The sequence below is a fragment of the Astyanax mexicanus genome, chromosome 5 (assembly GCF_023375975.1).
Source record: "Astyanax mexicanus isolate ESR-SI-001 chromosome 5, AstMex3_surface, whole genome shotgun sequence".
NCBI lineage: Eukaryota > Metazoa > Chordata > Actinopteri > Characiformes > Acestrorhamphidae > Astyanax > Astyanax mexicanus.
The window spans coordinates 31,827,133-31,851,682 of NC_064412.1; the positions used below are offsets into that span (position 1 = coordinate 31,827,133).

The following is a 24,550-nucleotide window of genomic DNA, read 5'->3' on the forward strand; positions in this document are numbered from 1 at the left end:
TGATATAGCATATCTTGTAGTGTTTTACTCTCCACAGGGTTTTGCTCTCAAGCCAATGAAACTGACAATCATAATTACAAAACTGTAGCTCTGAGAGTAAAGGACTGAAGTTTTTAATGGGTGAAGCACTAAACACAAACAAATGTAATGTTATAAAAATTGCAGGTGGAAACTTGATAGATTTGAAATCCTCAATATTTTAATGCAAGTATTTTTTTTCTAGTGGGAAGAACAGAAGGCCCAAGTTACCTTTATTACAGCCTCCATTCTTTTTAGAAGACTCACTTTCTGTGTTTGTGCATAAATCTGTTGGGATATCTTTCCACTCCTCCAAAACTCCACTATGGTAAACCAAAGTTTTAGGCACATATTCAGCATCTCATTATTTAAGTCCTCCCAAACGCGTTCAATGATGTTGAGGTCTGGAATCTGGGATCTTAAACAGCTGCAGCAGTTTGAGTCTGTTAGTTTGATCTGCTCCACATCTTCTCAGACCCACAGCATTGAGATTGTCTTTCCACAGTGCAAGAAGGATGGATGCAAACTGCTGTGTATGTTTTCATATCTTAAGCATTGAGAGTAGAGCTTGATTTTCTTTCTCTGTCAAGAATAAAAGTGTTTTGATTGTCGATTATGGATTTTCCTCAGTGTAATATGCTCAGACATCTCTCCTGAGAACAGAGAACTTCATTCAACTTGATGTTGATCTGACTGAAATATATATTGAAAGTATACTGGCTGAATAAATAACGGTTTGTTAATGACTTTCAGTAAAATGATCCTTCGCACTGTAGTTCAGAACTCTAGCTAGAGTAGGAACTCAATCAGGAACCACTGCTTAAGGGTACATAAACCAGACAAACCCTCATAAGTCCTTCTTGCATAGCTTCATAAGGTTATTCAGTTCTGCTGAAAATAAACCCAGGCCTGTGATGAGTCAACTGTTTTAATTCATGCAGCTTAGTGGTCGGTGTACCACAGAGAAGAAGCTTGCGAGAACGTGAGGACAGTCATTTGAAACAGTGCAGGGGAGTGGAGGTGAAGAATGACGCACAAAATCTGAAGTGGTAACGGTCGGCTGGGGAATGTGGCCTTTATCTCTGCCCCTGTGACCCACACTGAAGGCTTATCAGCAGTGAGGAACTGTGTGTGTGGTGTGTGTATGTGTGTGTGTGTGTGTGTGTGTGTGTGTGTGTGTGTGTGTGTGTGTGTGTGTGTGTGTGACAAAGAGAGAGCAAAAGAGAAAGAGAATGAGTGCGTATGACTGTGACTGGAGTCAGATGGACAGTGTCTGCTCAGCTTAGTCTTCTGGTTAATATAAATAATCAGGATTTGGGTGAGAAAATGAAGGGTCTCCATATGGTATTTTGAGTGACTACATAAAGAAAAATGTCTGCAATAGACGTGTGTTTGTGATGTATTTTTAAATTGGTCAGTTTTGTTTGTATACACAGTCTTTGGAGCCACTTCTTTCATCACATCTACGGACACTCTACTACCTAGAGTTCAACTAAACACTATTAGAAGAAGTGTGCCGGCTTGATTTCAAGAGAAGCTCTCTTAGCCATCCTGGCTCACTTAGGCTGGCTAACCTTAGCTAGGTAATGACTTTAATACTGCACTTCACCTGCAGGCCTCTAATTCTTCTTTTCACTGCTAAAACTGAGACTTAGTCCAATGTTAAGCTGAGCCGAAGTCATTGCCATGTGGGTCAGCCAGACCTCTTTCTGTACCAGTTTTCTCCAGTTTCCAACTGGAGAATAAAAACTTTGTACAGTGGATTTTGTACCATTTCCGGTTACTGACTGGACCTAAAAAGCCAAAATGGCAAAAATAAAGGGGATAAGATGGGGGTGTTCTAAAACCTTTGACTAGTAGTGTATATCCCAGCCACTAGTAAACACGTGCAGTTTTATTTAAAATTATTTCAACATTTCAACTGTGTTTGCATTCTTACAGAGTTACCAAGGCAGCAAAATTTGAGTTAGGTAAAGTCCAGACTAGAGTGTAAGATGTCTAGTGACATTATTTTAGCTGCAGTTTGTCTCTCCCAATGTTGTTAGCATTTTGCTAGCATTTGTTACCATTTTTGGAGGTACTGTAATGGCAAATGATACAATATTAGGGAAAACTGCTAAATAAAATATATTTTACAGTTGTTAGTAATATTAAGTGAACACTCCAACTACACTATAGAACTTGGAATTGGTTGAGGCCTCTTGCCTCAAAAAATGCAAAATGCTGCATAACCTGAGTTTCTAATGTAACTACCACTTCAGTTCAGAGATTGCATCTATATGTTGCTTGTCAACAGGTGCATGTGCACAGCTGTGTAGGAGTAGGTACTCAATGCAAAATTTGTATTTATTGCAGTAGAGTAAAAGTGAATTACACTGTCTGTAGGGGAAGCTCGGGAACAGAAATATCAATTCTCACAAAATGCTGCTGTAAATTAGGCAAAAACAGACTAGAAATAAGGTGAATAATCAAGTTGAGTAACAGTTTTACAACAATCTTACAATGGGAACTAATACATATCTAAATTAGATTTGTTAATTAAATATGTTTTGCTGCTGCAAAGATATTAAGTTTCTGTCCTACATTAATTATAATGTGAGGGCACATGATTTTCACATTAAAACCCACTGAAAAATTTGTTACCCACCGTTACTGTGTACACTGTGCAGATGTGGCCATCTCTGCTGGGTGGAGTTTTGTGCTTGTTTGCAAAAGGTGTCTTTCCCGACAATACAAAGCAAGTTTAACTGGTTTTCCTGTGCCAACAACAGGGTTGTCTGATGGTTTATTAGGTCATCAGGTCAGCACTAATAATACACTGTATATCTATAAAAGCAGGCAGTTTATGTGGTCGCTGGAGCTCAGCACTTGGTTTAGATATTCCATCACAAAGGCACATTCACTCTCCCAAGAGAGAAATAACGGATATACAGTTGGAAAAGCCATTCTCTGGAGTTCTGAGAGATTTGTGTAAAGGCCGGGACGGGACATGGAGCTGAACGGAAAGATGAAAGCTGGAGGAGACGGAAGGAGCAAGTGAGCGTCTGAGACTGAGTGACTGACAGGATACGATGGCTTCATGCATGGTCACTTGCTGCTGAAGCATCTGGAAAATCATTAACCCCCAAAGACACACACGTACACACTTCCTTTTCTGGTCTTTTAATGTCTAGCTGTACTGCAGTCCCTCTTGCAGGATATTACTCTTAAACGATGCCCCAATAAGATCAAAAGACATTACATAGATTAATTAGCTTTTTTCATCCATGTAAATTCACCAATAAATCCATAATTATATTAATTTAAAAAAGCTATTAAATAAGTAACAAAAATTTAAAGGCCAAGTTCTTCACTGGTGACAACCTGCATTGTAAAGGTATTACATTTAAAGGTATACAAGGTATACACATTTAAAGCAAACGTGTCAGTTTAGTCCATTGTGTGGGAGCTAAGCAGCATAGAAAAATAACGTTTTGTAGAAAAGGACACATAGGCCTTCCAAAAAGTTTCACAGAATATCACAGAAGGCCTTTGTCAACAGTGGTTTTCGCCTTGGATACCATTTTCACCATTTAGGTCTCTTTAGTCCTCCTGCAGTTCTTTAGATGTTGTTCTGAGTTATCTTGTGACCTCCTGGATGAATTGTCCATGCACTTTTGAAGTAATTTTGGTAGGCCATTCACTACTAGGAAGGGTTACCAGTGTTCAATGTGTTCTCCATTTTTCAATAGTAGCACATTACTTAGAAATGGCTTTGTAACCTTTTCCAGACTTATAGATGTCAATGACTTTGTCAACTGTTTTTGAATTTCCTCAGGTTGGGGCATAATATATATATATATAATATATCTATTTAAATGATTTCTTGATTCTAAGGGTTTGGCTAATGAAAATGAACTCAGCTTTCGAAAATCCTTTTTTTTCACATTACAGTTAATTCATGGGGGAAGTTGGTTTGAATAGGTTTTTTACTTATAAATGAAATATTCATTTATTAAATTATTTTTGTTTTTATTCAGGTTATCTTTGTCTGATAATAAAACTGGTTTGATTATCTGAAAACAAACAAAAATAAATCCGTAAATGGACAAGTACTTTTTCACAGCACTGTATGTGTTCATTTTTGGCCAAGAGGATCTGTTTTCACATGTAAAAACTCAAGTAACATTTATCATCTGTACCGCATCACAATGTATTTATATACACAATAAATAGTAAATAAGAATCACATAAGAATTAAGTGATCCTTATTACAATGAAATCTGAGATGTTCTTATGCACAGAATAAAGATTTCAAGAAACGTATAAAACAAAGAAGACATCTATGCCACCATTGAGTGCTTCATAGCCTGGTTGAACATTTAAAGCCATGTTCTTGCATTCAAGGCAGCTGGAGGGTCCACAGTTTAGAAGGCGATTAGAGATGTTTATGTTTTGGGAGAGTCTGAGCTTGCCAGTATGTCAACAGTGCTTCTTTAAGATACTCTACACACACCAGGGCAGACAGAGGCCTGGCCTTAAAGCCTCTTCACACACAGTGGCACTAACGGGGAGAGAGGAGCCAGACCCAATCCCTGCTATCTGTCCATCAGGAGATTACACACTATCAGTGTGTCTCGCTATCAGTTAATCCGCTTAGCTGAAGCTGAATGGAGGAACCTGAGGAAGTCTTGCAGCTCCAGTAGCTTTAGTTTTGACTTGAGAAGCTTCAGAACCCATACATCCATCCAAGTGGTCTCCAAATGTCTGCGACCACCAGGCTTAGCCTCTGTTCTGATTCGCTTCCCTGTGTTGTGTACAGTTGGCGGGACTGAATTCTTTAGGATATCTTCAGCAACTGCAGTAACCAGTGTTGGAAAACCTACTACATGACATGAGGTCCAACCAGCTCTCAAAAAGCTACACACCAAGAAGTACAGATTTGTACTTAAAAGAGTATAAAGCTTGTCGATGGGGCTGTACCTTTTATTGAGGTACAACAAAGTAACTTTTAGTGAAAGTCATTTTTTGTACCCATGATTTTTTGTGCCAGTAAAGATTATAAACATTATTATTAACCAAATATGTGTCAAGAACTTGATGATCCAAAATTGTCTGGCTTTCAAATGAAACAATGTGCAATTAAAATATATATTGTATATTAGTACAGTGATAGAGAATACTGAATGTACCTTTTGTCTGGTTAAATGGTACAAATCTGTACTTATTGCTGTTAGGAATGACTTTGTACTTTAGATGGAACAAGTCTGACCATGTAAAGACCAATATTGTACCTTTGAGGATACAATTATAAAGAATGTATCTTTGAGTACAAAAAGTACTTATATTGTACCTCTGTTTCTTAGAGTGTATGATGCACCATGTTTAATAAAATTGCACATTGGTGGGACTTCTTCATTAAAGGGGCACCTAACTGTTCACTTTACCATGTTTTCTCATCTGTAGGAGATCTCTGTACAGCCCCATGTTCCCTACTAAAAATGAAAAAAAAAAAACAGGGTGTGCATATAAGACCCTTTAAAGCTTCATCCTTTTCTGTTGTAAAGGCACTTTATGACATTTTAATGGTCTAGAGGGCACATCATCATCAGTGATGTCAGAGACCCATTATTAGTAACCACCCAGTGACCACTTTTTTAGTAATGAGTAATCTAATGAGTTACTGTTTCAAATCTACTAATCAGATTAAAGTTACTCATCAAGTCATTGTGTTGTATTATTTTTGTCATTTTTCTTACTAAAAAGATACATTTTTGCTTTTTTTTGGTTTTAATAAACGTTTTGTGCACTTTTAAAGTTATTAATGCCTCATTTTAAATGTCAGAACCAAGGAGGTGTGGAGCTCCTCTGAGTCTGGTGTAAAAAGAGATTTATCTGGGCAAAATATGCCCAGAAGTGGCCGTTGTAAAGAGTGCTAGGCAAAAAGTACAAAACTACTGGATTTTGGAAAGCTGCAGGAGAACAGGGATGGGCTATTTAAAAAAGTTAGTAATCTTTATCATGTTTTACTACCACCAAAGTCAATTTTACACCAGCGTTTTCATTTAAGTTTAGTTGTAGACTCTGTGCTGGCAACAAAGTGAAATTTAGCTTTCAAGGGTGTTGTCAGCAGCTGCTGAATGTAATCTAAGTTATTTTATTTATTTATTGATTTTAAAAGTAATTAAGATACATTTTAAAGTAGAAATTAGCAATTAGGTTACTTTTTAAGGTAACTATGCCATCACTGATCATCATAGATGGCACATTTTAGAGGCTTTTTAGCCATGGGGAAAAGAGGAACCAGCTGTGTCCACAGCAACCTCAGCAACCTTTATTGGCAGTAACCTTCACAAGGTAAAATCTTCCTGTGCTCATGTGATAGTGATGTCACAACCAGTATACCTTCCAAACAGGCTGTTTTCGCAATAAAGTATTTGAATGCTTAATGTTATTTATTTTTCTCAGAAGATACTAACTGAGAAGATCAGACCTGAGATAATCCTCCTGCACAAGGAAAGAGAAACTCAAAAGAAAGACTGAAAAAATGAGTTTCCAGAACTGCTCAAAAGAGTTCAAAAACTGATTCAACGATACAGAAAAAATGTGAAGCCTAACTACCCTGCTGGACCTGGGAGACCACCAACACTGCCCTCATCAGATAAACATTACTTTCATGTTTAAGAAAGAGACAATCAAACTCTATTCTTATTTCAGTTCTGAAAACACCCACAGATGATTGTGTCCTCCATCATTCCACTGAAAACTGGCAGACTTTGTTTTTTAAAGGGTGGGGGCAAAAAAAATCCTATTTTTTTCAACCCCATTTCTTTCTACTGGAAGGGCAGAAGGGCAACAATAGATGGGACACATTATACTTTTTTTTCCCCCAAGAAGGGCAGCCAATAGGGCACTGTCTCTTTTTTAACTAAGGGAAGAGGTTGCCCACCTCAAGCCTCTACCCTTAGATTTCTTATATTTCTGTTTATAAATATATATGTTTTAATCTATAGTCACAGTAAATACAGGACTCAATCATAAGCGTTTTGTCCATACTACTGCATGCATGTCAAATTTAATTACGAATTTAAGTACAGCACCATTTATTTTTCTTCTTCTGTTACTGAATCAGTGAGGACAGCCTACCTTATCTTTCTGTAATTGGTCCAGAAGTCTGAAACATGTTTAAAAAAAAGTGTTTTCATAGTGGAAGCAAATCAGACCATGGTTTAGTTGATCCCGACCAAGACAACCTCTTTTGGTGTGAACAAATTTTGTTTTTTTAGGTCTGGCCTGTGGTTTGTGGCACCTTTAACACCTGCATTTTTAGTTTAGACCAAACCAGTCAGGTGTTAAAGCCCCCTCTGAGTGAACTTTGGGGATGTGGAAAGATTGCCCTGCATATTTTTATAAAAACACTGAAAGGGAGTCTTCTGAGAAGAATGGAAGCTGTACTAAAGTTAAAGGTTGGAATAAACACTATACTAAACACTAAACACTCAAACATCTGACATTAGATTTAACTGTTAAGTCTTCTAAAGCATACAGGAGCACTCTTTAGTTTTATAATGACAGACTATATTTCTTCTGTTTCTATGTATAATTTATTATCCTTCTTTCACCCTGTTTTTCAACTTTAGTCAAGTCCCACAGGAGAGCCAAAGAGAGCAGCTATTATTTGGGTGGTGGGTCATTCTTGCCCTGCTGCAGTTCTGCAGTGACACTGTCGTGGTGCTGGTACAAATGGAGACAGCAGTGCTGTTGGAGTTTTTAAACACTGAGTTTTTTACTCCCTGTCCGCTCTATTACACACTGCTACCTAGCTGCTTGTACAACCAGAGGGAGCAGCTCTGAATCTGTTGCTGCACAGTTTGTCATGTTGGTCATCCTCTAGCTCTTCATTAGTGGTCACAGGACGCTGCCTCTCAGGATGCTGTTCAGCAGTGACACTGAGGTTTTAAAAAAAACTCCAGCAGCTACTAACCTGGATGGTAGTAGCTAATGGATGGCATTGCTGTTCATTATAAAAACTTCATATCTTTATTTAAATATTAAAACATTTAATATATGTTTATTATTATATTACTCATGGATTATAACCTAGACTATAAACATTTAAACTATAAAGGCACTTTAAATATAGCCAACAGACTGATGAAACAGGCAGGCACTAAGCGTTCACTAAGGCCAAACTGACAAACTGTGGCTGGCATAAGGCCTATCGCATTTAGAGACATTTGAATTTAATTAAAATGCCCATCTGTGAAAACAATGACCTACTTCCACCCACTACACTAACATAGCCCATACACAGGTGTGCAAACAGGTAGTTCTCCTAGCCCTGCAGCTTGCAGAGAGGTTCTCACACAGGTTTGGTTTCCTAAAGGGGAATTGTTGCAACATCACCCATGCTCAAAAATTCCCAGCCAAGTGGAAGAAAGTTTAAGGACAAGTCTGAACTTGAGACTGTGGCGGAAAGATTACCATAACTGAAACACACAGTGAACGACAGCTTGGAAAGCAGGGGCACAATAACAGGATCTTGAACTGCTGCCACTATCAACAACAACTGAATGATATCCAATAAAGCTGATTGTTTATCTTTTACACAGTTCTTTAGAAAGTTCTAACTAAGCAGATACATCTTTATTTCCCAGGTAATGTCAGGAAGAATTCATTGGAAAATTATGCATGCAAATGCATGAAAATTTTAGCCTAAATGCTTATTCCATATATCCATACGTATCCCACATTCAGCATTCTGCACCCTGTACTTACCACACAACTCATTCTGTACCTGCACTGCACTCATAATTACTCTGTTACCTACAGGACTATTTCCTCACTTTCACACACATACTCTAGATATCTGCACATCTATATAGCATTGTATATGTATATATATATATATATATATATATATATATATATACATATACAATCATACTTAACATACAGTATCGCTGTGCAATATCATATGTCAATATGGTATGTCTATAGTGTAAGTGATTATGTGTATTGTTATTGTGTGTATTGTGCGTATTGTGTATATTGTAAAGTTATCTGTATATTCTATTTCATTTTACTATTTTACTTGTTGTAAATATTGTTCTCTGCACACTACAGGGTTCTTGCACCATTTTAAAAGTGAAATTTAATGCTTTTTAAGAAATAAATATAATTTAAGGCCCAAAAATTTAGTCATAATTTCTTTGGTAACCTCTCCCCACTAATTTTAGCAAGCTTGCTGCTAGCTAGCTCTCGGGCGATGTTAGCTAGCTCTCCGCTAACCTTTGTTCTCTCCAGGGTAATGTTAGCTAACTTGCCACTGATGTTAGTTCTCTCTCCGGTAACATTTGCTAGCTCTCCGTTACCTTTGTTCTTTCTCCACTAACGTTAACTAGCTTGCCGCTAATGTTAGCTAGCGCCCGCTAAACTTAGTTCTCTTGCCGGTAACATTAGCTAACTTGCCGCTAATGTTAATATGTGCTTTCCCACTGGCATTAAACAGACCATTAGAAAATGTAATACCTGAAGCAAATTTACAGTAAATTTCAGAAATTAAGACCCATTTTAATTTAAGACATTTTAAGGACCAGCGGGAACCCTGCACTTGTGGGAATCTGCACCCAAGTTTTTCACTCACATGTACCCCTGTACTCTGTGACATGACAGTAAAAATTTAGAATCTTTAATTTGTACAAAAGCTTTAGTACATTTGATGAACTCTGAAGTTTATTTGAACCTTGCAATAGACTGGTGTCCTTTTTCCAGAGGTATTTATGCAATGCAGCCAAATATTTCAGGTAAGCATTTCTTGGACCACCCATCAACCTCACTAGGATAGAGGATGTAAGCTCAATATTAAGTATCAATAGATAAATAAATTAAGTTTTATTACATTTATTTAATCCCTGCAATAAACTGGCACCTGGTCCAGGGTGTATTCCTTCCTTGTGTCCAACGATTCTGGATAGTTGTTGGACCCACCTCCCTAATGAATATTAAAGCAAAAAAGGATAAGGAGATGAATGGATGGTTTAAAGTTTAAAATGTGCATTATTCAGTGCATGATGTAGAACCTAATCAAGAACAGCTGGAAGCCTCAAGCTTTTCTATGCTTTTCCTGCACTCTGCAATTAAATGGCCCATCATTATGTCATAGAGGGTATATGCATGCGAGAGTGACACAACTAATTAGTGTTCATTTCATGTAGGTCATGTTGAATTATGTTCTCCCTCCAATGTATTTATTCTGAAATTCAAAAGACCACAAAATGGGAGGAGACAAGGGAAACCAGAGAGAAAGAGAGTAAGAGAGAGAGAGAGCAAAAGAGAGAGAGAGAGAGAGAGAGAGAGTGAGTCAGAAAGAAAGCCCAGCCCACTTCTTTCTTCAGCTTGTATTCCATCCTATCTGTGTCATTGTGCTTCTCAGACTTTGTAATGTCTGGGTAAGTCATACACTCCCTCTTTCTGGACGAGTTGCTGGACATTCTTCTCCATATCAGTGGTAAGTTCCAAGTTTTGTAGCTTCTTAATAATCCAGTTGTTAGAGATAAATATGTGAATAGAGATCTTGCTTGGCATTCTACTGCAGCATTACAACTTAAAGCTATTATGTTTGCTCATTACCAGATGTTGAATTGCTTTTAACTGCTTCCAATTACTCAGATTCAATGTGTTTTAAGTGAAATAGCAGTATATGCACTTTTCTGAGAGACTTGTTGGAGCTTTATTGTTCAATTTTAAATCAACTAAAAAGTTAAGATTTGACAGATTTGTGATTTGTCAGTTTAATCTAAAAACATTGTTTTGTGTTGTAACAATCTGTTTAACCTTTTTTTTATTTTACTGGAAAAATCCAATGCGAAATAATGAGTTTATCCAATTCATACCTCAAAGACACTTTGAGATTTTACAATGTGTTTACAATGAAAGAAGATGTACTGGAACCCAATTCTGCAGCTTTACAGAGAACTCAACACTTTTATACCTAACACCTTTTTTTTTGCTTAAATTAAGTTTAAATTGTTATTTCTGCTTTTACTTCAACAACATTCACACTGATTACTAATTAATTACAGAATTAGAGATCTGATGAATGACAGAACAACTTCTCTAACCTCCAAACCTCATCCATCGCTCCATAGTTGGAGTTTAATAGTGGAGTGTTATAAGTCTGTTCAGTGTAGCAAGGTACATTTATTTGTACTCTTCTCGATTCCTTGTCTGGAGTGGGATCTTTCAGTGAGGAAAATTGCACACATGTGTAGGCTGTAGCCAAGCTATACAGCATATATGAGCTTGGCATGTGAATCAGTATTACATAGTTTGAAATCACTTTAGAGTGGTGAACACTGGTATTTGATTCTGCATAGTATAGACTCCAACTTCACATACTGAACTTTTGCAACAAGAGAATAGAAAATGCTACCATGTGTGCAAGCGAGGCGCAAAGTGGAGAAACATTCCTGAACTTTTGTTTGGGTGCTGTCGCCCAGTGAATTGCATTGTACTTGGGAAGAGAGATTTTAGATAAGCCAGAATTTGAAAACAACAGTCGGCCAAGTTGGCCAGAAAATGCTATATTTATATATAATGCAATACTGTAACTGTAAATAATTTGTATATGTATAGATTGTTATATAAAAGTGGTATAACATTTATTTTAAAGGAAATATAAAACTGTTGTAATTGTAGTCCATGTACAAAGCTTTAGAAATAAAACTTAAATGAACCTAGATTAATTTAGATTTTAACCAATTTGTCTGGATTTTAAAAAGGTCTCCATACTAATTCCAGTTTTTCTGTGTTTTGGCATTGCAGAATTTCAAATTTCCTGACTGGAACATCAAGGCAGTGTTGCTAACTGGCTCTCTCTAGTGGTGAAACACCTCTGTACACCAGTGGAACCTGGCTCATGAAGTTGGTGCTCTGGACACTTCAAGCAAGAACCTGAAACTGCAACATTTTGGCTCTTTGGTCTCCTTATCTTCATCTACCCTTGACTCTTGTCCTTAAGCAGGTCGTGGACCATGCTAAGCCAAAGGACTATTGGAAAGCACTGAAGAATAGCTCCTTAAACAAGTTACCTGTCTCACTGCAGAGTCATGGCAGCATCTCACTCTGCATCCGAAGCTTCTCCAACATCTCTGCCCTTCACTGCATCCACTACTATCACCTCCTCTGGAGTTCTAGAACTCTACCAAAAGTACCAAAGCTGTGACATCATCCAACAGCACTACAATTACACAGGGAAACTTAAGCAGGACAAATACAAGGATGGCCTCAAACCAGAGGCCATCACCTTCCTTCTGATTTGTATGCTCATCGTGCTGGAAAACGCCATTGTCCTAGTGGCCATCTGGAAGAATAAGAAATTTCACCTGCCCATGTACTACCTCCTGGGCAACCTGACTCTATCGGACCTGCTGGCTGGGTTCACCTACATGGTCAATATCATGATGTCAGGGCCCTATACCCTCAAGCTGACTCCTCTGTTATGGTTCCTGAGGGAGGGTGGGGTTTTCATCACGCTGGCAGCCTCAGTGATCAGCCTCTTGGCCATCGCCATTGAGCGCCATGTCACAATGGTGAAAATGCAACCCTACCATGGCACCAAGCGTAACCGCATGTTTGCACTAATCAGTGCCAGCTGGGCACTGTCCATCTTGCTTGGTGTGCTACCCATCATGGGTTGGAACTGTATAGGCAAGCTAGAGATATGCTCTACTGTTTTGCCGCTTTACTCCAAGTACTATGTGCTCTGCTGTGTGTCCGTCTTCACCGCCATACTGCTGGCCATTGTAGTGCTGTATGGTCGCATCTTCCACACAGTCAAGGCTAACACAAAGAAGCTGGGTAGCCTGCAGCGCAAGGGACTAGCACGCCGCTCCCAGAAGTACATGGCCCTGCTGAAGACAGTGACAATCGTCCTAGGCGTCTTCATCGCCTGCTGGCTGCCGCTCTTTGTGCTCCTGCTGCTGGACTTTGTGTGCCCAGCTGGAAAATGCAAAATTCTCTTCAAGGCAGATTACTTCCTGGGAGTTGCCATGATCAATTCACTGATCAATCCCATTATCTACACGCTGACCAGCAAGGACATGCGCAAGGCCATCATCAAACTGCTCTGCCGCCGCTGCCTTATCACTGAAGACGGACAGGTGAAGAAGATCGGGGTGCCTTTCCTGGAGTGTAGTCTCACCAAGACGGACGTGGTTATTAACCGTGGCCTGGAGACGACCATCTCTTCTGGGAATGGGACATCCTCCCCAATCAGAATCCTCTACCCAAAACTGGTCAGGCTGCAATCTGTTAAATTGTGAGCTTCTCAACTGTGATAACAAACTGTTTAGGCACCCAGGAACACCTCAAGCCTGTGAGGTGTCCTTAGCCTTTGAGAGTGATCAAACGCTGTTTGACAACTCTGAGAACTAGCAAGCGGAATACCTGCAAGCAGCAGACAAGCTTACAGTCAAATCATGATCGCTTGATCTCAGCCCAGGTGTTATCATGCGGCATCAAAATTGTTTAAGGCACCAGAAAATGTTCTAGCCTTGTGAATGATGCCTCTGGGAGTGAGCTGCATGTTTGAGCATTCTCAGAGCGAGTCACAAGCACAGACAGATCAGTCACCTTAGCGTGAGTTCACTGAGTAATCAACTAATAAATCTGTACTCTAATTGAGAACAGTCAGTACATGCATGAGAAGCTGTATCTTTCCCACACCAAGGAAACCCTGTGCAGGGCACAAGGATTTCAGGACCAAACATGACTGAATGTCAACTTGTGGTGAGAAAACTGTAGGTCAAAGCAGGTGCTTGAATTTCAAATCAGGTATGAGCAGATTTCAGTGTCGCCACAACAGACAGTCTTCAGGTAACACCTTTGCAACCACATGGTGACACCCAATAAAACTGTAACCGAGTCGAAAGAATGATAAAGACTGCAAAGATGAGAACGGTCTCTGTAAATATGGGTATCGCTGGTTCGAAAATCCACTGAACCTGAGACTAATTAATACATTTTATATTGAGAACTGTGGAACGAATGTTCATGCACAGCCATTAAAAAGCCACCAGAAAATGGAGCCAAAATGGAATAATCCTTTGGAGGTTTATGAAGAGAAGCTTATTTTGCTAGCACTTGGGACCAATGTAGATGCTGAAAGAGCCTTTTACAAGACATGACCACTATATTACATGGACATTGCTACCAAAAGAAATGCCTACCATATTAGTTAAGGTACCATGTTGCCTGTCTCTGTCTGTCTCTGAAGTCTAGGTATCTTTTGAATCGTGCAGTGCTAGCTCTCTTATTCTAGCTTCACTGTTGCTGTGATGAAGGCACTGCCATATCAGGGCTACTGAAATACTGAAATACATTTCAGGCACGACAGAAAACAACACCAGTGTTTCAGCCCAGTGGTGCAAAATGCACAATGTATTGCACTGTAAATATTATTTTGATAACCATCAACTGTCACCATCATTACTGGCTTTATTTGCTGAAGGTACATGATTTTTGTATGTAAGTGGCACTGTGTACAGTTTCTCTTGCCTTTACAATGCATCTCTTACCACAAATATGCATTACATACTTTGTTTTGAATTGTGTTTAATATTTTCAAATGTTTTTTTAAGCCTATTTTTTTATTGTCAAGTAAAACTGAACCTAACTTATGTACTTATATGCATTATACCTAACACTTCGAAATAATAAGTATTATCTTAATAATAAACATTTCTATACAACCAGAACTGTATGTTTCTTTCATGATGTAAATCCTATTGTTTAGCATTATATTACTATAAACTATAAACACACACATACAGTTATATGGAAATGTTTGAGCACCCCAGTTAAATTACATATGGTGTTTTGTTTATTTCATGAGTAAACATACAAAGTGCAACATGTAAAAATATGTATAAATTATATTTTTAAATGTAATATGAATTTTTAGCACAGAAATCAGGCACAAAAACAGTATTGGTGTTTGTGCACACACACACGCACGCACGCACAGAAACAAACACACACACACACACACACACACACACACACACACACACACACTTATTAAGAGACCACTTCAGTTTCTAAACCAGTTTCTCTGATTTTGCGATTTATAGATATATGTTTGAGTAAAATGAACATTGCAAAATTAACATTGTTGTTTTATAATTGATATAATTCCAAATAAAAATATTGTAATTTAGAGCATTTATTTGCAGAAAATGATTAAAATAGCAAAAAAGATGCAGAGCTTAAAAAATGCAAAGAAAACAAGTTCATATTCATAAAGCTTCAGAAATCAATATTTGGTGGAATAACCCTGGTTTATAATCACAGTTTTCATGCATTTTGGCATGTTCTTCTCCACCAGTCTTACACACTGTGTGTGTGAGTGTGTGTGTGTGTGTGTGTGTGTGTGTGTGTGTGTGTGTGTGTAATGCAAGAAATGGCATTATAATTAGAAAAGAATTATAACACCACACAATTTTAAGGTAGTTAATACTACTCTTTATGTAGCGTTGTGCCGTTTGCATAGTGATAACTGGTGGGTATATGTTTCTATTATATTTTTTAGCTATGTAGGACTCATAGTACAAGTATTATACTAAAAAAAACAAACATCACAATGACATTTACCACTCTTCTTGTTTTTAAATAATGTTTACAATATTTTTATTAGAATTGGTGTGCTTAAATGTGGCAGCAGTAAAAGATACAGCAGTTGAAGCACGGCCCCCTCATCTGTACATCTGGTAATAGCATTGCCCTACATATTGCAGAGTCAAACTGCAGAAGATTCAGCCAGAAGGCAAGGCAAATTTATTTGTGTAGCACCTTTTATACACAGAGGCAATTTCAAATGCTTTACAGAAAGATTTAAGACTCAGAACAAGTAGAAAAAAGTTATACAAAATAAAAATTAATTAATAGTATAAAAAGGAATGCAAACTAAGTACAAAAGAAATCTAATTACAAAATATGACATTTAAAACAGAGAATTAAAAGGTACAGAATTGAAAAATAAGACAAATATTAAGAAAACATATAGAACAATGTTAAAATAAAGTTAAAACAATAAAAAGTAATGAAAACTAAGAACAAAAAGAAATTAAATACACAATAATTTCATAAAGTCCTAATAATTTGATAACTAAAATTAAAGAACTAAAGTGCTAAAAGTGAGTCAAGTAGAGCAAGTTTAGCATTTGGAAAGCACATGTAAACAGATATGTTTTCAGCTCGTTTTTAAGAGGGTACATTCTGATCAGACCATCTCACAGCATCTGGGAGTTTATTTCAGCTGACTGCAGCATTACGGCTGAAGGCTGCCTCAAAGTGTTAGTTCTGGTTCTAGGTACTGTTTAAGGGAGCCATATATATATATATATATATATATATACATATATATATATATATATATATATATATATATATATATATATATATATATGTATATATATATATATATATATATATATATATACATATATATACACATGTTGTCTTGTCTCTGTTTAGCTGAAGAAATTTAAGATAGATCCAGTTATTAGTGAAAAGAGCTGATCATAAAAAACACAACTCACAACACGTCTCCACTGATCTGTGACACAAAGGCATTTTGTGCTGCATATTGTGGGTTTCATGATGCTCTCACACTGATGTGAATATAAAACAGTATACTATTTGTTTAATACAGCAACATCATTAAAGTATATATTTAATATACTCAAATACATAAAAGTTAAAAAATTAAACATATGAAATGTATGTTTGATTGGTGGTGTGTGACCCAGTGGAGTGCAGAACAATGACTAATAGGTGGTACAGTCTTTGTACAGTCATACGCAGTTTCACTTCACACTGTTATGCAATTGGTTGGATGATTTTCTGCTTTAAAATTGTTACTTTGTATTTTAAAGTTCTAAATTTAAATGTAAAAAATAAATATTATGTACATAAAATAACAATTAACAAGTTTTCTTTAATTCACATAAGTAATTGAGAAAAAAATTAGACAATTAATTGTAATACTACTAAATATTTTTAATAATATTTATAAGGAAAATACAAATCTTCAAAAGTGATACTGTAGTAATTAGTATTCTCTATCTGTGCACATTAAAGCCAACTTTTCAAATGTATTTGATTTAACAGAAGTTTAGTGAAAGACAAGTGTAAATGCATATGTATTCTTTGTATGTGTGCAATATTAAAATAGACCATTTCAAAAAATATATTAATCATTGCTGTTAGATGAAAACTTGGGATCTCCACATTTTACAGTAATTGGACAAAAATCTTTTTCATTTTCAGTGGAAGTCAAAATAAAATATTTTATTCCAAGTCATTTTGGAGCAACTATCGGTCTGTTCAATATGATATTTTGACACAATATAATAGATAATTGCCAGATACACTGGTCCTCTGTAGTAACTATAGTAAACTTTATTTTATAAGAATACAGAATTTTTGTTTTTCTGAAGACAATATTTTTTTATTTCTGGTCCAGATCATTTAATCGATGTAGCTCAGTTTATTTTATTCACAATGAGAACCTAACAGACTTTTTTGATTTGAGGTTTATTCTTATATGACCTTTTAGACCTAAAGGAAAAGAAGATTTGGGTATAATAGACTTTCCTTCCTGTGCTGATGTATAATGTGGGACATATACCAGAAAAGCCCCAGTGCAGTCCTGTATGGTATTCAGTACTGGAGTGTTCTGTACTTCACACCAGAATAACAGTATTTTAAATGGTTGTTTGAGTTATTCCATAAAATAGTTGTTTTTATCCTGTGGGCCGCAGCCACCCAGTGGGCTACAGTGGTACTGCTTAGGGGTTGTTAGTCAACAATTTAGATTTTTTTTCTGTTTTGAAAATCTTTTCACTATATAGGTATTTAAAAAATGTAAAATGGGATGTGATCATAAAGCAGCTAGCTATGCCAACTTAGCATTCCAGCAGGCTATTTAACCTTATTTGCAACTTTTTAAAGCATAGCTAACCAGCTTTTATACACAACACAAAAAAATAGGAATGCTAATCAGAGCTAGCCTGCTAACTAACCTAGATTAGCTATCTTATATCCACTGCCTTCCAGAGGAGAGGAGCTGTGTGTTGTTGAAGAGGTAAATGTAACAAATTTACAATACGTATGTCCGTGCCATTCTGCGGAGGAAAACTGGGTTCTAAAGAATTCTTCAGAAAAGAGTTCTGAAGGTTCTGTGAATCTGTTGGAAATTACATTAGCTTTATGGCTAATCTACGAGTGCAGGATCACAGGGTGTGTGTGGCAGGTAAACCTCACAGCACACACGCTTTACTATAGCTTCAGAACCGAAATCCAATTTTTGGGGGGGGGTTAGGATGTTCTGGTGTCCGTTTATCCGCTATAAAATGGTATGAGCAGATATATGAACGTTTGGTTGAATTGAGTGTTAAATTTAGCCCCATAACTGTAGACATATCTCTTTTTCTGTGGAAGGTGGTGGATATGGTAATATATAAAGATCTGCAGCCACACGAATATTAAACAGTATGTGACAATATTAATAATAAAATTCTATCGGAAAATCTAAGAGATGTGTCATGTTTAATATCTGTCAGGAGATTACCAGTTACATCAGTAATAAAGTGGAGTTGTTTTATGAAAACAGTGAAATGCCCTATGCCAAACTGTTAAAATGACGAAACATTAGTAGCTACATTTTCTGATAGATTATAGATCCAAATGTTATAGATCCAAAGAAATATGGAGTAAATTACAAACCATAAATATAAACATAAAAATAGATTTAAGAACAATAGCTTATTAGCTTATTTAATAACTCTCTTTTAAAACAAGAACAAGATATATTATTGTTAGATTATATGCATTGTTAAAAATCAGTTGTGGAAAACAAGAACAAAATGACCATTAAACAAGTGTTTGTGCCTAGTAACATTGTTTTTTGCCCAAATTATTTGTGAACTGAAAAGAAGAAGGACTATGGACATAAATAAACAATAAGGTAAAACATGGGACTTTTTGACTTTTTAAAATATAAAGGCTGTACAGTTTTTGATATTTTGTATGTAATGTTGCTGTTTGTTGTTTGTATTATATTTTTCTTGAGTAAAGTTTCTTTCTCAAGACCTTTTTTAATTAGTGTAGCACCCTAACTAACTAAGTATATTGTATTACTTGTTCTGTACATTCTTTATTATCACTGTTGGGTGTAGCCTGTATCAATATTCCATTGCTGCACCAAAAGATCCAACACAAAGTAAGAACCACTTTTAGTTCCATGAGGAAACATGTTTGTTAGAGAGAAGTTTGACAGTACTTTCATACAAACCAAAATAACCGTTGTGAAATGGGCCTTTACCCGCAGTGTGGACGTGGACCAAAGGATCAGAATTAGTCAGACCAAAAAAGTTCATTTGTAGTGTGAACACTTTTTTAGATGGTTCAGATTTTTTGGCAACCATTCAGCAATAAAAGCAGAAAAAGAACCAGCGTTGTGCCAAAATTCAACTCTTTTTTGTGTATGTGTGTCATACAGCACTAAAAACACAACAGATTAGCTTGTGACTCATGTATGTACTGTAACTGTAGATTAATCCTTATTTACAGTGCTGGCCAAAAGTATTGGCACCCCTGCAATTCTGTCAGATAATACTCAATTTCTTCCAGAAAATGATTGCAATCACAAATGCTTTGGTATTAATATCTTCATTTATTTTGCTTGCAATAAAAAAACACAAAAGAGAATTAAAAAAAAAAGTCAAATCAATTATCATTTCACACAAAACTCCAAAAATGGGCCGGACAAAAGTTTTGGCACCCTCAGCCTAAAACTTGGTAGCACAACATTTAGACAAAATAACTGCGAACAACCGCTTCCGGTAACCATCAATGAGTTTCTTACAATGCTCTGCTGGAATTTAAGACCATTCTTCTTTGGCAAATTGCTCCAGGTCCCTGAGATTTGAAGAGTGTTTTCTCCAAACTGCCATTTTGAGATCTCTCCACAGGTGTTCTATGGGATTCAGGTCTGGACTCATTGCTGGCCACTTTAGAAGTCTCCAGTGCTTTCTATCAAACCATTTACTACTGCTTTTTGAAGTGTGTTTTGGGTCATTGTCCTGCTGGAAGACCCATGACCTCTGAGGGAGACCCAGCTTTCTCACACTGGGCCTTACATTATGCTGCAAAATTTTTTGGTAGTCTTCAGACTTCATAATGCAATGCACACGGTCAAGCAGTCCAGTGCCAGAGGCAGCAAAGCAACCCCAAAACATCAGGGAACCTCCACCATGTTTGACTGTAGGGACCGTGTTCTTTTCTTTAAAGGCCTCGTTTTTTTTCCTCTAAACTCTATGTTGATGCCTTTTCCCAAAAAGCTCTACTTTTTTCTCATCTGACCAGATAACATTCTTCCAAAACGTTTTTGGCTTTCTCAGGTAAGTTTTGGCAAACTCCAGCCTGGCTTTTTTATGTCTCTGGGTCAGAAATGGGGTCTTCCCGGGTATCCTACCATAGAGTCCCTTCTCATTCAGACGCCGACGAATAGTACGGGTTGATACTGTTGTACCCTCAGACTGCAGGGCAGCTTGAACTTGTTTGGATGTTAGTCGAGGTTCTTTACCCACCATCCGCACAATCTTTCGTTGAAATCTCTCGTCAATTTTTCTTTTCCGTCCACATCTAGGGAGGTTAGCCACACTTCTTTCTTTTCTCCATGCTCAATGTGGTACACACAAGGACACACGACAGAGGTTGAGTCAACTTTAATCCATTTTAACTGGCTGCAAGTGTGATTTAGTTATTGCCAACACCTGTTATGTGCCACAGGTAAGTAACAGGTGCTGTTAATTAGACAAATTAGAGAAGCATCACATGATGCCAATACTTTTGTCCACCCCGTTTTTTATGTTTGGTGTGGAATTATATCCAATTTGGCTTTTTGACAATTCTTTTTGTGGTTTTCCATTAAAGACAAATGAAATGAACATTTTAATATCAAAGCATTTGTAATGGCAATACTTTTCTGGGAGAAATGGAGCATTATCTGACAGAATTGCAGGGGTGCCAATACTTTTGGCCAGCACTGTATAAACAGGGTTAGAAAAGGGATCTGAGGTTAATCTGTTACCCTCATTCTGCTGCTTGAGATGCATGCAGGTTGTTAAAGTTTGGTCAGTCGCTTTTGGTACAACACCTGGAAAGGCAACTTGCCGAATAGATGACATTCTTGAGTCATTGTCAAGTATAGAGAGACACAGGACACATAGGTGATGATGACAGTACATGGGAAATTTATTTAGTCTGCTTACTGAATGCTAAACTGCAGTGTGAAACCAAACAACAAACACATGACCATTGATTTGGACTCTGGTCTAGATTCTGAGGTATGAAAATGCCTCGACACTTCTTTAGCCTATTTATTCAATGAACATTAATGAGTTCAGGTCAAGCCAGGTCACGGGCCTTCCTTTTAGCCTAACCACACTGAACGCCAGGCATGAATATACCATTTTGATTCTCCATGACAAGCCAATGGTGAAGGAATAGTTAAGAGTCAGAGGGTAGAAGAAAGCTGCCCTCGTTGCAAACCTCATTTCGGCTAAGTTTTTCCCCTGTTTGCTCGTAAATGCAGTCGCAAACACTCTCGTACACACACGCAGTGACCACGTACGCTTCTCAGAACTACGCATAGCTAGCAAACCAAAGCCCCTGCTCTAAACCAACCACAGGCATGAGACTGAAGTGTGGGAAACACGTGTTCATCAGCCCCCACACACAAAAACACACACACACATAGCGCCTACATGTTAAGCGCTGCCACCCTATGTGACATGAACAATCAAAACAGTAGCAGAAGTGGTTAAAGCTTAGTTTCAGCCAGTGCTTCTCTCTCACTATGCCTCATTATGCCATAACATTAAAAACAACCCCCTAGTATTGTGTATGTCCCCTTCGTTTAGCCAAAACAGCTTTGACCCATCAATGTATGTCCTCCACAAGACCTTTGAAGGTGTCTTGTGGAATCTGGCAAAAACACTCATGTAAGCAGTCTGGATAAAATCAGTAAGCCTTAGGCACCATTGACTGTGTCGTTGGTTCACCAGTTGTCCTTCCTTCAAACACTTGCAGGTATGACCACTACATACAGGAAACAGGTCATAAGACCTGCCCAGACTTTTGGAGATGTTCTGGTTCCAGTCAGAGTAGATTATATTATTATGCTTGACATTTTTTTCCAGATTGACACACATCCACTTCCATAACAGACTGTTCAATTGTCAGATGCCATTGAAAGCAGATGATCAGTGTTATTCACTTCAATTGTCTATGGTTTTAATGTTTTGACTGACTGATGTACATTATAAATAGTAAAGCATGTCAGTGCTGTCCAATAAAAAAAAGTATCTCCACTTGTGTAGATCTTTATTTTACTACATAATTTGAATGCAGTTGTCCCTTTACACTTTGTCATAATTTCTTGATGAATGGACCAATATACATTCTCCAAAATTATCTAAATTTAAAATTGTATATTGACTTTAATTAAAAGTTAACAAGATTTTACCTCTCCCTGTAAATTGCTCTTTAAGAGGTACTTGTCTTTTACTAGACAACGATGATATACAGCGTTAATACCAATGTCAGTGTAATCAGATGTTATTCTATTTTAGGTCTGTTTGGATATGGTAAAAATATTATGTCATATATTTCAAGACTTTTTCATAATACACAATATTTACATGATCACATTTATAATCATAAGTAGTGATTAACAAAATTATGTCATGATATTTAAAGACTTTTTCTCAATACACAATATTTACATGATCACATTTATAATCACAAATAGTTATTAAAAATATTATATAATGATATTTAAAGACCTTTCTTAATACACAATATTTACATGATCACATTTAGCATGCATAAGTAGTGATTTATTTAAAGACGTATTTAAAATATACTGCAATTTACTTAATTAAACTGGACTATTTATGCTTTCTGCAATGAAATCTACAGTTGGAAGACTGGTCATTAAGCATCCTTTTTGATGATATTCTCAATATGCTTTAAAAAGTATACTGTCAGAAAAATTATAAAGTTTACCACAATTTAATAAAATACTGTCATATTGCTCACCTATAATATGGACCATTTTACTTATTAATGTAAAAAGATTTCCTTTGTTTGCTTTGCACAGGCTGTGCCCCTTTTGTCCACATTCATGTACCTGCATGGTGAATGTAGGAATTTGTAATTAGTCATTAATTTAAGGGTTTACCATCTTAGAAAATAATTACTCACTCGCCCAGAGCAAAAAAACACAGGTGCAGATCTTGAGCGCACGCTGCATCAAAGCTCTGTATGACATGAAAGCAGAGAAATGGGTGCAGAGCGTGGAGAAGTGCAGTCTGCTCACAGCTACACAATAGTTTCAAAACTGATTTGAAAGATATGCTTGTTGAATCAAAACTCAGACTGGCAAAACATGCTGTGGTTATATGCTGCAGATATATGCATAAACACTGATCTATCATCAGTTCAGAAGTCTCATGAGGTTCTGTTGGTCAGTAAAGTTATACTGTATGAATTTGTTAAGTTCTGTCAGCAGCTTACCAGATTTACTTTATAAAAGAAGTGATTTGATTAACTAGGTGTAAGAAGGGAACAACACATTTAGAAAATTGTTTGTAGGTACAAATAAACAGTCATTTCTTGAAGCTGATGTGTGCATGAAAAGCATGAAAATGGGCCTTCTTTGGAATCTGGGTCTGATCCTCTCCTAAACAACAGACAGTTCTTAAGGGTTGTGGGGTGAATTCTGTGGTTAGAACCTACCAAAAATGGTCAAAGGAAATACAACCTGTGAATCAGGAACTGGGTCATTGATGTGATCTATGGAGGATGCATCCCACAATTAACAGTACTTTATTATGACTACATAATATCACTGTGATTTACAACCAATAAGTTGCATTAATAATACAATGCACAATTAACATGTCACTAGACCTGTCACCATAACATTTTTTGTGGAACAAAAAAAATTGTCAGTTTAAGACTATTTAACCCCTTAACAGGCCAGAATTTTGTTGTCTGCCTGACATTACCACTAAATCTTCTTAGTGGTAATGTCTGTTCAAGCATTTCATAAAAAGCAACATTAGTAAAAAGGAACATTACTGAAAACATTCACTGTAATTGTAATAGAAAATATAAAAAATATTTAAGTAAATCTGGTAATGTCAAAATATAATGAATAAAAAAAATCCTGAACTTAAAATTAATATTTTCCTGAATACAAATCAAACAGTTAATGTCCCCCAAACCTTTAGTTTCATTTTGTTTGTCTAGTTTTTACTTCTATTTTTAAACATGCAGAATTTGGGTTAATTCCTGTTACTCATTTGGAATTATTAAGTGGAGTAGAGAGTGAACAGGCAGCTTCTCCAAGTGTCCTGTAGGAGATTTCAAAGCCCTTGTAAATAGGTTATTTTACTGCAGAAAAAAAGGGTTTTGCTAT

General features: G+C 36.8%; 1 protein-coding gene across 1 annotated transcript; it reads left to right on the forward strand.

The window, feature by feature from the left end:
- Positions 1-10,359: 10,359 nt before the first annotated feature.
- On the forward strand, positions 10,360-14,750 carry s1pr5b (sphingosine-1-phosphate receptor 5b). Its single transcript, XM_007231312.4, has 2 exons — positions 10,360-10,507; positions 11,824-14,750. The coding sequence occupies exon 2, from the start codon at positions 12,108-12,110 to the stop codon at positions 13,320-13,322; it is 1,215 nt and encodes a 404-aa protein (XP_007231374.2). The 5' UTR covers positions 10,360-10,507; positions 11,824-12,107; the 3' UTR covers positions 13,323-14,750.
- The last annotated feature ends 9,800 nt before the right edge of the window (positions 14,751-24,550 follow it).

Excerpts from the sequence above, each read along its gene's own strand:
- s1pr5b (XM_007231312.4), top strand. The coding sequence starts at position 12,108 with ATGGCAGCATCTCACTCTGCATCCGAAGCTTCTCCAACATCTCTGCCC.